Source organism: Oncorhynchus masou, chromosome 22, assembly GCF_036934945.1.
Source record: "Oncorhynchus masou masou isolate Uvic2021 chromosome 22, UVic_Omas_1.1, whole genome shotgun sequence".
In the NCBI taxonomy this organism is placed as follows: domain Eukaryota; kingdom Metazoa; phylum Chordata; class Actinopteri; order Salmoniformes; family Salmonidae; genus Oncorhynchus; species Oncorhynchus masou.
The window spans coordinates 19,981,696-19,996,162 of record NC_088233.1 but is presented as its reverse complement, the minus strand read 5'-3'; the positions used below and the strand labels follow the sequence as shown (position 1 = coordinate 19,996,162).

The 14,467-nt window shown below is 42.9% G+C and overlaps 1 protein-coding gene across 2 annotated transcripts in view; it reads left to right on the top strand.

Annotated features, from left to right (window-relative positions):
- The window catches only part of LOC135509159 (protein arginine N-methyltransferase 8-B), a 46,875-nt gene that overhangs the window by 13,149 nt on the left and 19,259 nt on the right, over window positions 1-14,467 (top strand). For both annotated transcript variants that reach the window (XM_064929574.1, XM_064929575.1), the window contains exons 5-7: window positions 4,631-4,773; window positions 4,981-5,068; window positions 12,557-12,672. In XM_064929574.1, coding sequence (XP_064785646.1) covers window positions 4,631-4,773; window positions 4,981-5,068; window positions 12,557-12,672 — 347 coding nt within the window. The remainder of the gene's footprint in view (window positions 1-4,630; window positions 4,774-4,980; window positions 5,069-12,556; window positions 12,673-14,467) is intronic.

The following is a 14,467-nucleotide window of genomic DNA, read 5'->3' as shown; positions in this document are numbered from 1 at the left end:
GATTCCACTTATTTTCTTTTGCCTCCAGGTGAGCTGATTTATATGAGAACATTATGGACTGGCTGTGTGGCTCTGTATAGGGATAGCCACCACTTAGAAAACATGCAGTGCATTCGGAAAGTATTCAGACCCCTTGCATTTTCCACATTTTATTATGTTACAGCCTTATTCTAAAATGGATTAAATTAAAGATTGTCCTCATCAGTCTACACACAACACCCCACAATGACAAAGCTAAAACAGTTTTTTAAAATAAAAATAACAGAAACCTCATTTACAAAAGTATTCAGACCTTTTGCTATGAGACTCAAAATTGAGCTCTGTTGCATCCTGTTTCCATTGATCATCCTTGAGATGTTTCTACAACTTGATTGGAGTCCACCTGTGGTAAATTCAATTGATTGAACATGATTTGGAAAGGTACACACCACATATAAGGTCCCACAGTTGATGGTGCATGTCAGAGCACAAACCAAGCCTTGAGGTCGAAGGAATTGTCCGTAGAGCTCTGAGGCAGGATTTTGTTGAGGCACATATCTGGGGAAGGGTACAAAAAATGTATGCAACAAGAACACAGTGGCCTCCATCATTCTTAAATGGAAGAAGTTTGGAACCACCAAGACTCTTCCTAGAGCTGGCCGCCTGGCCAAACTGAGCAATTGGGGGAGAAGGGCCTTGGTCAGGGAGGTGAACACTCTTACAGAGCTCCAGAGTTCCTCTGTGGAGATGGGAGGACTTTCCAGAAGGACAACCATCTCTGCATCACTCGACCACTCAGGCCTTTATTGTTGAGTGGCCAGATGGAAGCCACTCCTCAGTAAAGGCACAACACATTTGGGATTTTCCAAAAGGCACCTAAAGGACTCTCAGACCATGAGAAATAAGATTCTCTGGTCTGATGAAACCAAGATTGAACTCTTTGGCCTGAATGCCAAGTGAGATGTCTGGAGGAAACCTGGCATCATCCCTACGGTGAAGCATGGTGGTGGCAGCATCATGGTGTCGGGATGTTTTTCAGCGGCAGGGACTTGTCGGGATTGAGAGAACCGTGTCGTGAACGGAGCAATGAAACAACAACTCTAAGCACACAGCCACGACAACGCAGGAGTGGCTTCGGGATGGTCTCTGAATGTCCTTGAATGGCCCAGCAAGAGCCTGGACTTGAACCTGATCAAACATCTCTGGAGAGACCTGAAAATAGCTGTGCAGCGAAGCTCCCCATCCAACCTGACAGAGCTTGAGAGGATCTGCAAAGAAGAATGGGAGAAACTCCCCAAATACAGGTTTGCTAAGCTTGTAGCGTTATAGCCAAGAAGTCTCAATGCTGTAATCGCTGCCAAAGATGCTTCAACAAACTACAGAGTTAAGGGTCTGAATACTTATGTAAATGTTATTAATATATTAAAAACCTATTTTATATTTATAAAAACCTGTTTCTGCTTTGCCATTATGGGCTATAGTTTGAACCCCCCCGATTTAATCCATATTAGAATAAGGCTGTAACGTAACAAAATGTGAGGGGTCTGAATACTTTCCGAATGCACTGTATGTGTAGACAAAGCTCATACTGACTGGAAAAAGACTAAATTTGTTCAATCTTAATCTCTTACATTTTTGTGGCTAAAACAGTACTTTGAGCCCACTATTCAGTCATCATTAAAGCGTAAATGTGATTTGATCTGAATGTCAGAAACAACATGTTGTGTAAAGTGAATAGAAATGTCGGCTGTGTGCTGTAGCCAAGGTCTAATTTTCCATCATGCACTCTACTCCTTGAAAAAGAAAGGAGAGCCGCACACTCTAGGAGCTCAGATGCAATAATTTAATAACCAACGTTTCGACAGACAAGCTGTCTTCCATCATCTGTCGAATGTTGGTTATTAAATTATTGCATCTGAGCTCCTAGAGTGCGGTTCTCCTTTACATTTTCAAGTGTTCTACACCGCTAGCCAGCACCTCGCCTAAGTAGGTGTGCGTTTCTTTCGCCTCCAAATTACACTGTACTCCTTGTCATTATTGCGTTACCCAAAAGCACTTCATCCTAGCTTGAACAGAAGGGGAATCAGTCGCACAAGTGAGGAACTTGATTATCCAAAAACGTTTTCCTTAGCCTATGACACTTCAACAGGTGACTCTCCCAGAAAAAAACTAAAGGATCTTTGTTTTTATTCATGGGACCAAACAGACAGGCTTGCGTTTCAGCATAAGACACCTTCAGCAGAGCCTGAAACTCATTGGTTTGATCAGAGCTAACATATTTGTCTTTGTGTCATTTGTAACCGCACTTACTATACAGATGATCTCGGGTAAGCGGGAAGATAGCCAGATGGAGATTTTGTTGTTTGTCAACTGGTGCGATACATTTGGAGCAACACAGGTTTGTCTCTGTGTAAGGGGGAGTCACACAAGGCACAGGGCCTTTTGCAGGGGGTGAATTTAGTGATTTGTCAAACAAATCAGTTCAAAAAGTAGGTTACCTTTGAACATTTATCCAAAATAACAGTGCACTGTGCACCTCCGCCAACGTTCCTTCAATTCACAAGTGGCTGAAACATCTCACTGGAGAAAGCATCCGAGCGAGTGAAACGGCCCCCTCTGTCTTACTATATGTAGCCTGTGTATCTGATGCTGTCTGGACAAAATAATAGTATGACATGCAATAATCTTTTGGTCCAGACAGCATCAGATACATGGGCTACACCACCTCTGCCTTGACGACGATGGCGGTATTTTACTAAAGAAATGTGTAAGCTCGAGTCACTGTGCACCTCGCTGCTGGGTCTCTCTTTGTACGTCGTAATAGCCGGTGCAGTAGGATTCAATCTTAGTCCTGTATTGACACTTTGCCTGTTTGATGATTCGTCTGAGGGCATAGCGGGATTTCTTATAAGCGTCCGGATTAGTGTCCTGCTCCTTGATAACGGCAACTCTACCCTTTAGCTCAGTGCGGATGTTGCCCGTAATCAATGGCTTCTGTTTGGGATATGTAAGTACAGTCACTGTGGGGACAACGTCGTCGATGCACTTATTGATGAAGCCGGTGACTGAGGTGGTGTACTCCTCAATGTCATTGGATGAATCCCTGAACGCAGTCCAGTCTGTGCTTGCAAAACTGTCCTGTAGCTTAGCATTTGATTCATCGGACCACTTCCATATTGAGCAAGTCACTGGTACTTCCTGCTTTAGTTTTTGTTTATAAGCAGGAATCAGGAGGATATAATTATGATCAGATATACAAAATGGAGGGCGAGGGAGAGCTTTGTCTCTGTGTGTGGAGTAAAGGTGGTCTAGAGTTTTATTTATTTTTTCCTCTGGTTGCACATGAAAGTCCTGCATTAAAGTCCCCGGCCACTAGGAGCGCAGCTTCTAGGTGAGCATTTTCTTGTTTGCCTATGGTCTTATCTAGCTCGTTGAGTGCGGTTTTAGTGCCAGAATCGTTTTGTGGTGGTAAATAGACGGCTATGAATAATATACAGTGGGGCAAAAAAGTATTTAGTCAGCAACCAATTGTGCAAGTTCGCCCACACAAGATCTCACCCCGTGGGGTCAAAATGATCACAAGAGCGGTGAGCAAAAATCCCAGAAGCACACGGGGGGACCTAGTGAATGACCTGCAGAGAGCTGGGAACAAAGTAACAAAGCCTACCATCAATAACACCGTACGCCGCCAGGGTCTCAAATCCTGCAGTGCCAGACGTGTCCCCCTGCTTAAGCCAGTACATGTCCAGGCCCGTCTGAAGTTTGCCAGAGAGCATTTGGATGATCCAAAAGAAGATTGGGAGAATGTCATATGGTCAGATGAAACCAAAATATGACTTTTTGGTAAAAACTCAACTCGTTGTGTTTGGAGGACAAAGAATGCTGAGTTGCATCTGAAGAACACCATACCTACTGTGAAGCATGGGGGTGGAAACATCATGCTTTGGGGCTGTTTTTCTGCAAAGGGACCAGGACGATTGATCCGTGTAAAGGAAAGAATGAATGTGGCCATGTATCGTGAGATTTTGAGTGAAAACCTCCTTCCATCAGCAAGGGCATTGAAGATGAAACGTGGCTGGGTCTTTCAGCAGGACAATTATCCCAAACACACCGCCCGGGCAACGAAGGAGTGGCTTCGTAAGAAGCATTTCAAGGTCCTGGAGTGGCCTAGCCAGTCTCCAGATCTCAACCCCATAGAAAATCTTTGGAGGGAGTTGAAAGTCCATGTTGCCCAGCAACAGCCCCAAAACATCACTGCTCTAGAGGAGATCTGCATGGAGGAATGGACCAAAATACCAGCAACAGTGTGTGAACCTTGTGAAGACTTACAGAAAACATTTGACCTCTGTCATTGCCAACCAAGGGTATATAACAAAGTATTGAGAAACTTTTGTTATTGATCAAATACTAATTTTCCACCATAATTTGCAAAGAAATTCATAAAAATCCTATAATGTGATTTTTTGGGGATTTTTTTTCTTCTCATTTTGTCTGTCATAGTTGAGGTGTACCTATGATGAAAATTACAGGCCTCTCATATTTTTAAGTGGGAGAACTTGCACAGTTGGTGGCTGACTAAATACTTTTTTAGCCCCACTGTACTTAATGTGATTTGCTCCATGTTAATGGTGTGTAATGGTATGTCTTGCAGTTATTACCATCTTCAGGGGCAAGGTGGAGGAAGTGGAGCTGCCAGTAGAGAAGGTTGACATCATCATCTCAGAGTGGATGGGCTACTGTCTCTTCTACGAGTCTATGCTCAATACCGTCATCTTTGCAAGGGACAAGTGGCTGGTGTGTGTGTGTGTGTGTGTGCACATGCACTGACCAGACATGCTAGCAGCATGACGAGTGCTTGAACCTCATTGACTTACCCAGGGATAAAAAACAACCTGGCCTGGTGTTTGCTTCGTCTCACATGCAGCACAGCTGAGAAATGAGATGTCCTTCTAAGCAGGATTGATTGCAGGTACTTTTTTTTTCTCCCCAAATTTTAAACAGAAACCCGGCGGTCTGATGTTTCCAGACCGTGCTGCACTCTATGTGGTGGCCATCGAGGACAGGCAGTACAAGGACTTCAAAATCCACTGTGAGTGTGTATGTTTACTTGGCCCTGTGCCCTCACATAAGTCCCTCTGCCCCTGACTCGCTCTCTATTCCCGTGGTGGGTCTTACCTGGCTTATATTTCTGCTTTGCTAATCAACCCGTGAATGTAGAACAACCACAGCAGCACACGCACCAAAGAGACACACTTAAACATACACAATATACTGTATGCGCACACACACACACACACGGCAGGCACACACATTAGTGTTGGTCATACATTTGAACTTTTCAAAGGCATAAGTGATGATCGATACAATATTCAAGTCAACAAACCTTTCCATCTCAGTGCTAGCCCACACAAAGCTCTCCTGGTGGATTTGGTGGAATTGTTCATCTCAGCACAGAGACCAGAGCCATGGCAGTCAAACAGAGGACATGAAGCAGAACAATGCCTCATACCACCACACACACCCATTCCACATACCTACACACACATACGTACACCACCAATAGGGAATTCCAAACCAACACAATACTCTGAGACAGCCAGTTCCTTTGGCTTACAGAAACCCAGACCACATGACTGAGCGAGCACTGAGGAGAAGTCCAGTCAGTGCTGTTCCGCTTTCTCAGCCTTGTGCAGTGAGAGGTTTTAGTGAAAGCAGAGATAGGAGGTAGAGGACGAGTGGGGGACAGTGTCCATATTTGGCCCAATCTGGTTCCAACAGACAGATGTCTTTTGGGAAAGGATGACATACCTGATCACTTAGTGTGCTAAAATAATGTTCTGCCATCATTATGGCATATCATAGCAAAACATTTTGAAACAGAAAAACGAAATTAGCATTTCTTATTGGATAAAGTCAGTCACTCCCTGTTTCAATCTGTGTTCTTGCATGTTCTAGAATACTACCCAGGAGTACTTCAGTTTTAGGGCCTGATAATGCACAGCTGAGGTGCGACCTGCTCATTATTCCCTCCTCCTCCTGTCACGCTTAAGTGTTTCCACTTCAAAGGGACACAAAGATGTTTACACACAATCTTTAAAAAAATATATTATAATTATTTTTTTTATAAACCCATCCACCACACCCCCTCTTCAGATTACACAAATATCTTATTTTGTTTTTACATCTGTTATGCTACATATACATACATTTTACATATCACACTTTATATATACAGTTGATTTATACATTTGACATACATGGTACTTTTATATACAGCAATCACATACAATAATACATGACCAAACATAAGCTCTTCATCTCACCCCTCAGCAACTCTTAGCCCATTTCACCTATCACCCTAACCCACCCTCAAAATATACAGAGCTGAGGTTGTTGTATGCCCCATATATAGCATTCTGTTGGTATAATAAACCACATGGAAAAATTTGAAGTGTTGAATCAAGTATTGTTTTTTTTTTTGTATCAGTTCATATGCCATGGAATCAGTACATCAAACATCTCTGCCCATTTATTTTGCAACCTGTATGGTGCAGCTGTATATAAAAAAATAATAATACAATCCTCAAATGAAACTGGTATATTTGTCTATTCATGCCAATCCTTTTCAGCCAATTCGTATCTTTAATATATGGCAGACAAACAAGTTCTCATTTTTGCGGTAATGATGCAATCAGTTGGTTGTAAATTTGGATTGAGCAAACATTCCCATTTATTTTTGATAGCTGCACCATTTCTATTCATAGTATCATTAATAAATATAATAGAATTTAAACACTTTTTTCCCATAGTTTTTTCATCAATCACTATATTTGAGTTTAACCATAATTGTTGTAATGTTCTTGTTGTTTGTTCTTTCTTTTCTGGAGGATAAAATTGAAATTGTAACCAGCTTTGTATGGCTTGTTTAAGAAAGGGTGATACTTTTAACAAAGTTTAATTTTCAATTTGTCGGAAATGAGTAGTGGTAATACGTATAAAAGCTCTTTCTTTGTTCCAACTTTTGCCTTAATAATTTACTGGAGAACCAGTTCAGGTTTTAGTATAACTTATGTATGAGTGAAGCTTTTAGTGATAGATTTAATGCTTTAATATTTAACCATTTTAGCCTCCAAAGCCTCCCATATTCATTATATAAATAGGCACGTTTAATAAAGTTACTTTTGGCTAAAAACAAGTTGTATGGAGTAGGCAACACCATCAGTAAGTAAACTGTGATAGGACCAAAGAGTTAATCAATGTGATTTTTTTTCATAAATAGAAATGTGCATTTGGAAAGTATTCTGACCTGTTGACTTTTCCCACGTTTTGTTACGTTACAGCCTTATTCTAAAATGGATTAAATAGTTATTTTCCCTCAATCAACACACAATACCCCATAATGACAAAGCAAAACAGGTTTATGTATTAAATATAAAAAACTGAAATATCACATATCAAATCAAATTTTATTTGTCACATACATACACATGGTTAGCAGATGTTAATGTGAGTGTAGCGAAATGCTTGTGCTTCTAGTTCCAACAATGCAGTAATAACCAACAAGTAATCTAACTAACAATTCCAAAACTACTGTCTTATACACACAAGTGTAAGGGGATAAAGAATATGTACATAAAGATATATGAATGAGTGATGGTACAGAGCAGCATCGGCAAGATACAGTAGATGGTATCGAGTACAGTATATACATATGAGTATGTAAACAAGGTGGCATAGTTAAAGTGGCTAGTGATACATGTATTACATAAAGATGCAGTAGATGATATAGAGTACAGTATATATACGTATACATATGAGATGAATAATGTAGTGTATGTAAACATTATATTAGGGAGCATTGTTTAAAGTGGCTAGTGGTATATATTTTACATCATTTCCCATCAATTCCCATTATTAAAGTGGCTGGAGTTGAGTCAGTGTGTTTGCAGCAGCCACTCAATGTTAGTGGTGGCTGTTTAACAGCCTGATGGCCTTGAGATAGAAGCTGTTTTTCAGTCTCTCGGTCCCAGCTTTGATGCACCTGTACTGACCTCGCCTTCTGGATGATAGCGGGGTGAAGAGGCAGTGGCTCGGGTGGTTGTTGTCCTTGATGATCTTTATGGCCTTCCTGTAACATCGGGTGGTGTAGGTGTCCTGGAGGGCAGGTAGTTTACCCCCGGTGATGCGTTGTGCAGACCTCACTACCCTCTGGAGAGCCTTACGGTTGTGGGCGGAGCAGTTGCCATACCAGGCGGTGATACAGCCCGCCAGGATGCTCTCAATTGTGCATCTGTAGAAGTTTGTGAGTGCTTTTGGTGACAAGCCAAATTTCTTCAGCCTCCTGAGGTTGAAGAGGCGCTGCTGCGCCTTCTTCACGATGCTGTCTGTGTGGGTGGACCAATTCAGTTTGTCTGTGATGTGTATGCCGAGGAACTTAACTTACTCCCCTCTCCACTACTCTTCCATCGATGTGGATAGGGGGGTGTTCCCTCTGCTGTTTCCTGAAATCCACAATCATCTCCTTATAGTTTTGTTGACGTTGAGTGTGAGGTTATTTTCCTGACACCACACTCCGAGGGCCCTCACCTCCTCCCTGTAGGCCGTCTCGTCGTTGTTGGTAATCAAGCCTACCACTGTTGTGTCATCCGCAAACTTGATGATTGAGTTGGAGGCGTGCGTGGCCACGCAGTCGTGGGTGAACAGGGAGTACAGGAGAGTGCTCAGAAAGCACCCTTGTGGGGCCCCAGTGTTGAGGATCAGCGGGGTGGAGATGTTGTTGCCTACCCTCACCACCTGGGGGCGGCCCGTCAGGAAGTCCAGTACCCAGTTGCACAGGGCGGGGTCGAGACCCAGGGTCTTGAGCTTGATGACGAGCTTGGAGGGTACTATGGTGTTAAATGCCGAGCTGTAGTCGATGAACAGCATTCTCACATAGGTATTCCTCTTGTCCAGATGGGTTAGGGCAGTGTGGTTGAGATTGCATCGTCTCTGGACTTATTTGGGCGGTAAGCAAATTGGAGTGGGTGTAGGGTGGAGGCAATATGGTCCTTGACTAGTCTCTCAAAGCACTTCATGATGACGGAAGTGAGTGCCACGGGGCGGTAGTCGTTTAGCTCAGTTACCTTAGCTTTCTTGGGAACAGGAACAATGGTGGCCCTCTTGAAGCATGTGGGAACAGCAGACTGGGATAGGGGTTGATTGAATATGTCCGTAAACACACCAGCCAGCTGGTCTGCGCATGCTCTGAGGGCGCGGCTGGGGATGCCATCTGGGCCTGCAGCCTTGCGAGGGTTAACACGTTTAAATGTTTTACTCACCTCGACTGCAGTGAAGGAGAGACCGCATGTTTTCGTTGCAGGCCGTGTCAGTGGCACTGTATTGTCCTCAAAGCGGGCAAAAAAGTTATTTAGTCTGCCTGTGAGCAAGACATCCTGGTCCGTGACTGGACTGGTTTTCTTTTTGTAATCCGTGATTGACTGTAGACCCTGCCACATACCTCTTGTGTCTGAGCCATTGAATTGGGATTCTACTTTGTCTCTATACTGACGCTTAGCTTGTTTGATTGCCTTGCGGAGGGAATAGCTGCACTGTTTGTATTCGGTCATGTTTCATGCCCTGATTAAAAGCAGTGGTTCGCGCTTTCAGTTTCACGCGAATGCTGCCACCAATCCACGGTTTCTGGTTTGGGAATGTTTTAATCGTTGCTATGGGAACGACATCTTCAACGCACGTTCTAATGAACTCGCACACCGAATCAGCGTAATCGGCAATGTTGTTGTCTGAGGCAATACGAAACATATCCCAGTCCACGTGATGGAAGCAGTCTTGGAGTGTGGAATCAGATTGGTCGGACCAGCGTTGGACAGACCTCAGAGTGGGAGCTTCTTGTTTTAGTTTCTGTCTGTAGGCAGGGATCAACAAAATGGAGTCGTGGTCAGCTTTTCCGAAAGGAGGGCGGGGCAGGGCCTTATATGCGTCGCGGAAGTTAGAATAGCAATGATCCAAGGTTTTGCCAGCCCTGGTTGCGCAATCGATATGCTGATACAATTTAGGGAGTCTTGTTTTCAGATTAGCCTTGTTAAAATCCCCAGCTACAATGAATGCAAACTGGAATCCATACATCCTGAGGCTGCAAAGAGTCAAATAAAGTTCGTTCAGAGCCATCGATGTGTCTGCATGGGGGGGAATATATACGGCTGTGATTATAATCGAAGAGAATTCTCTTGGTATTTGCATAAGTATTCAGACCCTCTGCTATGAGACTCGATATTGAGCTCAGGTTCATCCTGTTTCCATTGATCATCCTTGAGATGTTTCTACAACTTGATTGGAGTCCACCTGTGGTAAATTCAATTGATTGGACATGATTTGGAAAGGCACACACCCATCTATATAAGGTCCCACCATGAGGTCAAAGGAATTGTCCATAGAGCTCTGAGACAGGATTATCTCGAGGCACCGATCTGGGGAAGGGTACCAAAACATTTCTGCAGCATTGAAGGTCCCCAAGAACATAGTGGCCTCCATCATTCTTAAATTGAAGAAGTTTGGAACCGGCAAGACTCTTGCTAGGGCTGGCTGACCAGCCAAACTGAGCAAACGGGGGGAGAAGGGATTTGGTCAGGAAGGTGACCAAGAACCCGATGATCACTCTGACAGAGATCTAGAGTTCCTCTGTGGAGATGGGAGAACCTTCCAGAAGGACAACCATCTCTGCAGCACTCCACCAATCAGGCCTTTATGGTAGAGTGGCCAGACGGAAGCCACTCCTCAGTAAAAGGCTGACTGCCCGCTTAGAATTTGCCAAAATGGCACATAAGGACCATGAGGAACAAGATTCTCTGGTCTGATGAAACCAAGATTGAACTCTTTGGCCTGAATGCCAAGCGTCACGTCTGGAGGAAACCTGGCGCCATCCCTACGGTGAAGTATGATTGTGGCAGCATCATGCTGTGGGAATGTTTTTCAGTGGCAAAGACTAGTCGGGATCGAGGGAAAGGTGAAAGGTGCAAAGTACAGAGAGATCCTTGATGAAGACCTGCTCCAGAGCGCTCAGGACCTGACTGGGGCAAACGTTCACCTTCCAACAGGACAAAGCCCCTAAGCACACAGCTAAGACACGGCTGGTGTGGCTTCGGGACAAGTCTCTGAATGTTCTTGAGTGGCCCAGCCAGAGCCCGGACTTGAACCCGATTGAACACCCCTTGAGAGACCTGAAAATAGCTGTGCAGCGACGCTCCTCATCCAACCTGACAGAGCTCGAGAGGATCTGCATAGAATAATGGGAGAAACTCCCCAAATACAGTTGTGCCAAGCTTGTAGCGTCATACCCAAGAACACTCGGGGCTGTCATCACTGCCAAAGGTACTTTGATTATGCACTGAGTAAAGGGTCTGAATACTTACGGAAATGTGATATCAGTTTTTTATATTTAATACATTTGCAAAGAAACTGTGCTTTGTCATTATGGGGTATTGTGTGTAGATTGAGGGGAAAACTGAATTTAATAAATTTTAGAAGTCCAAAAAGGGGTCTGAATACTTTCCGAATGCACTGTACATACCTCTCCATAGTTGCAGCATCTTATCTGAGATATGAATACCAAGTATGTCTACTTCACCATCCACCAATTTTATTGGTAAACTACAATACGTAATATGGCACACTTTTCATAATTCGGTTTTAATCGTGAGAGGCTAGAAAAGTGATCAAGATCTTCATTGAGACTGTGTAGGGATCCAGATTGCGGACTCAATAAAATACTTTATTCATTGCAATACATTGACATTTTTGTTTTTATCCCCTGGATTTCTAACTCCTTTATGTTCGTGTTGGATCTAATTTTAATAGCTAACATTTCAATGGCCATAAATAGATAGCCTTGTTTTGCTCCTCTTAAGAGCTCAATACTTTCTGAGAAGTAACCGTTATTTACTATTTTACACCTAGCATTGCTGTACATATCATTTACTTATTGTATAAGATATTCACTGAAATTAAAGTAGTCCAGGCATTTATATATACATTCTAGTTGTACTTTATCAAACACCTTTTCAAAAACTGCTATGAAGACCAGGCCTGGTATCTTTGACGTTTCATAGTGTTCAATTGTTTCAAGTAATTGTCGTATATTATCTCCAATATATCGTCCTTGTAAAAAACCTGTCTGATCAGGATGAACTATATCTGGTAAAACCTTTTTTATTCTATGTGCTATGCATTTCGCCAGGATTTTCACATCACAACAGTGTAAGAGGCCTCCATTTTTAAACACTATCTTAAGTACTGTAGCCATGCTTAATACATGATGTGTTAGCCTGAGGAGAGATTAGGCAATCTCTCTGTTTACTGCGGTGCACTGCACTACAGTGATGGTTAGCCGACACTGCGCCTGAAGTGGCCCCCAATTCCCTATTTAGTCCACTACTTTTAACCAGATATCTTGTGCCTTGGTCATCTACATGGGGAGTATGGTGCCATTTTGGACACACACTATGTATTCCTCCCTCTCTAAGACTGATTTATTTAATTGCCCTTCTTCCACAAAGGTGTTCCATAATGCGCTGTGCATCCACAGGGTGGGAGAACGTGTATGGCTTTGACATGACCTGCATCCGTAACGTGGCCATGAAGGAGCCCCTGGTGGACATAGTTGACCCCAAACAGATGGTCACCAACTCCTTCCTGATCAAGGTCCGCTTCGTCTTCATTTCACATGTGTGTGTGGATGTGTGTAGAACTATTGCATGTCTCTGTGTGTGACTGTATGTGTGTGTAGTTAATTTGTTTTTGTATTTGTGGAAAACCAGCAGTTCGAAAGCCCACTGTTGAATCACAAAGCATTGCATCAGCGTTGTCTCTGCCCATAAAAACGACACCCTTTTAAACTGTTTGTCTTCTGTGCCCATTTCATTGTACCCTACGATGTAACTGCAATGATAGGATAGATGTTCTTCTTTGTTTTTCTGTTTTATTATCTCGCTGCCATACTGTGTTCATCCGTGTCTCAAGAGGACCACAATCCCTTTATTGTGTTATCCTCCATGATTTTACTCAAGTGCACCTACCTATGGCTTTTTCAAATTTTGTGTGCTTGTTTTTTTTAAATAGTTGAAATAATAAGGTAAACAAAACACTCTATGCTAATGCAGTGTAGGATTTACATAACCCGGTGTTACAGTTAGTAGTATAACGGGCCACCAGACGACATCTGGATCTGTTCATTCGAATGGTGAACATAGCTGCTAAGCTTCAGGTTTTGGACTGCTGAGGTGTGTACTTCTCAGCCACGTGCCTCAACGTAACATTGCAGCATTGTTGAAAACACACTGTAGGAATCAAGACTTTTTAAACTGTTTAACCTAATTCAGAATCAGGAAAGAGACCATATGTTACAGTAAAGAGACTGTAAATCATCCACATATCACAATCTAGTGGCGTATGTCTTCAGCTGTAAATGGACAATATTTCACCCTAATGTGATCCTCCAATTCCAGCCTTCTGGCCATGCTTTCTGTGTCCTTCACTACTGGCTACAGATTGTGCCATGCATGTTAATTCCCATGTCTAGACTGCTGATTGTTTACCGAGATTATTGATTCTTGTTCACCTAGATTATTGATTGGATTGCCATTTCTAAGTGCATATGTTTATGTTATTTCTTTCTAAAGCCTTTTGTCTGTAAAAATAACAAGCAGGGAAATAATCTTTGAGAAGTCAGTGTTTTATCTTCCAGATTTTTATACTGGCACCTTGTTTGCACTCACGCCTGGCAAGATTAAACCTGACAACCCAGAAAATGACAAGCCACTGACAAGGTGTTGCATGTCTCTGAATGGATTATAGGATGAGTCCTTTAATTAATATTGTACACAGACAGTGTGCAAAGGAGCTTAGGATGTTAAAGGGATCAAACAAGTTTCCTTTACTGTGAGTGAGAGGACGCCGACGAGGAACTGTCGTCCTGCACTATGAAATATGGCTTTAAGGAGTTTGTGGCGCTTAACCAAAGTAAACAGTTGTTACTCTTACGAAAGCTGGGAGTTGTTTGAGAAAGATAGCTGGGGACGTTGACTTGAATTATGCTGTTTTAACTGCTGATCGCCCGATACATAAAAATTGTATTTTTCCACTGCAAATGTGTCACTTTGGAAACAGAGCCAGTTGCCCCCCGCGGTGAATACATTATAGGGGACTGCATAACAACACATTACCTGAGCTCTAAACCATCTGTCTGCTTACCTTTCTCTGTAATAAAACGCTGACGTGATTTGGGAACCGCTGGTGTGTTGACATTTTGAGTGAAAGATGAAATGTGGGCCTCACCGGAGCAGAAAACTGTGTTTCACAACCATATGCTCTCCTCTCCCACTGCAGAATCACGAGGCAGTAGATACCCTTTTAAAATATGGGATATGAATCATACTGTAGGAGGTCTATAAAGGAGCAGCATGTGAGCACAATACAAGCCTAACAATAGTTATTGCCT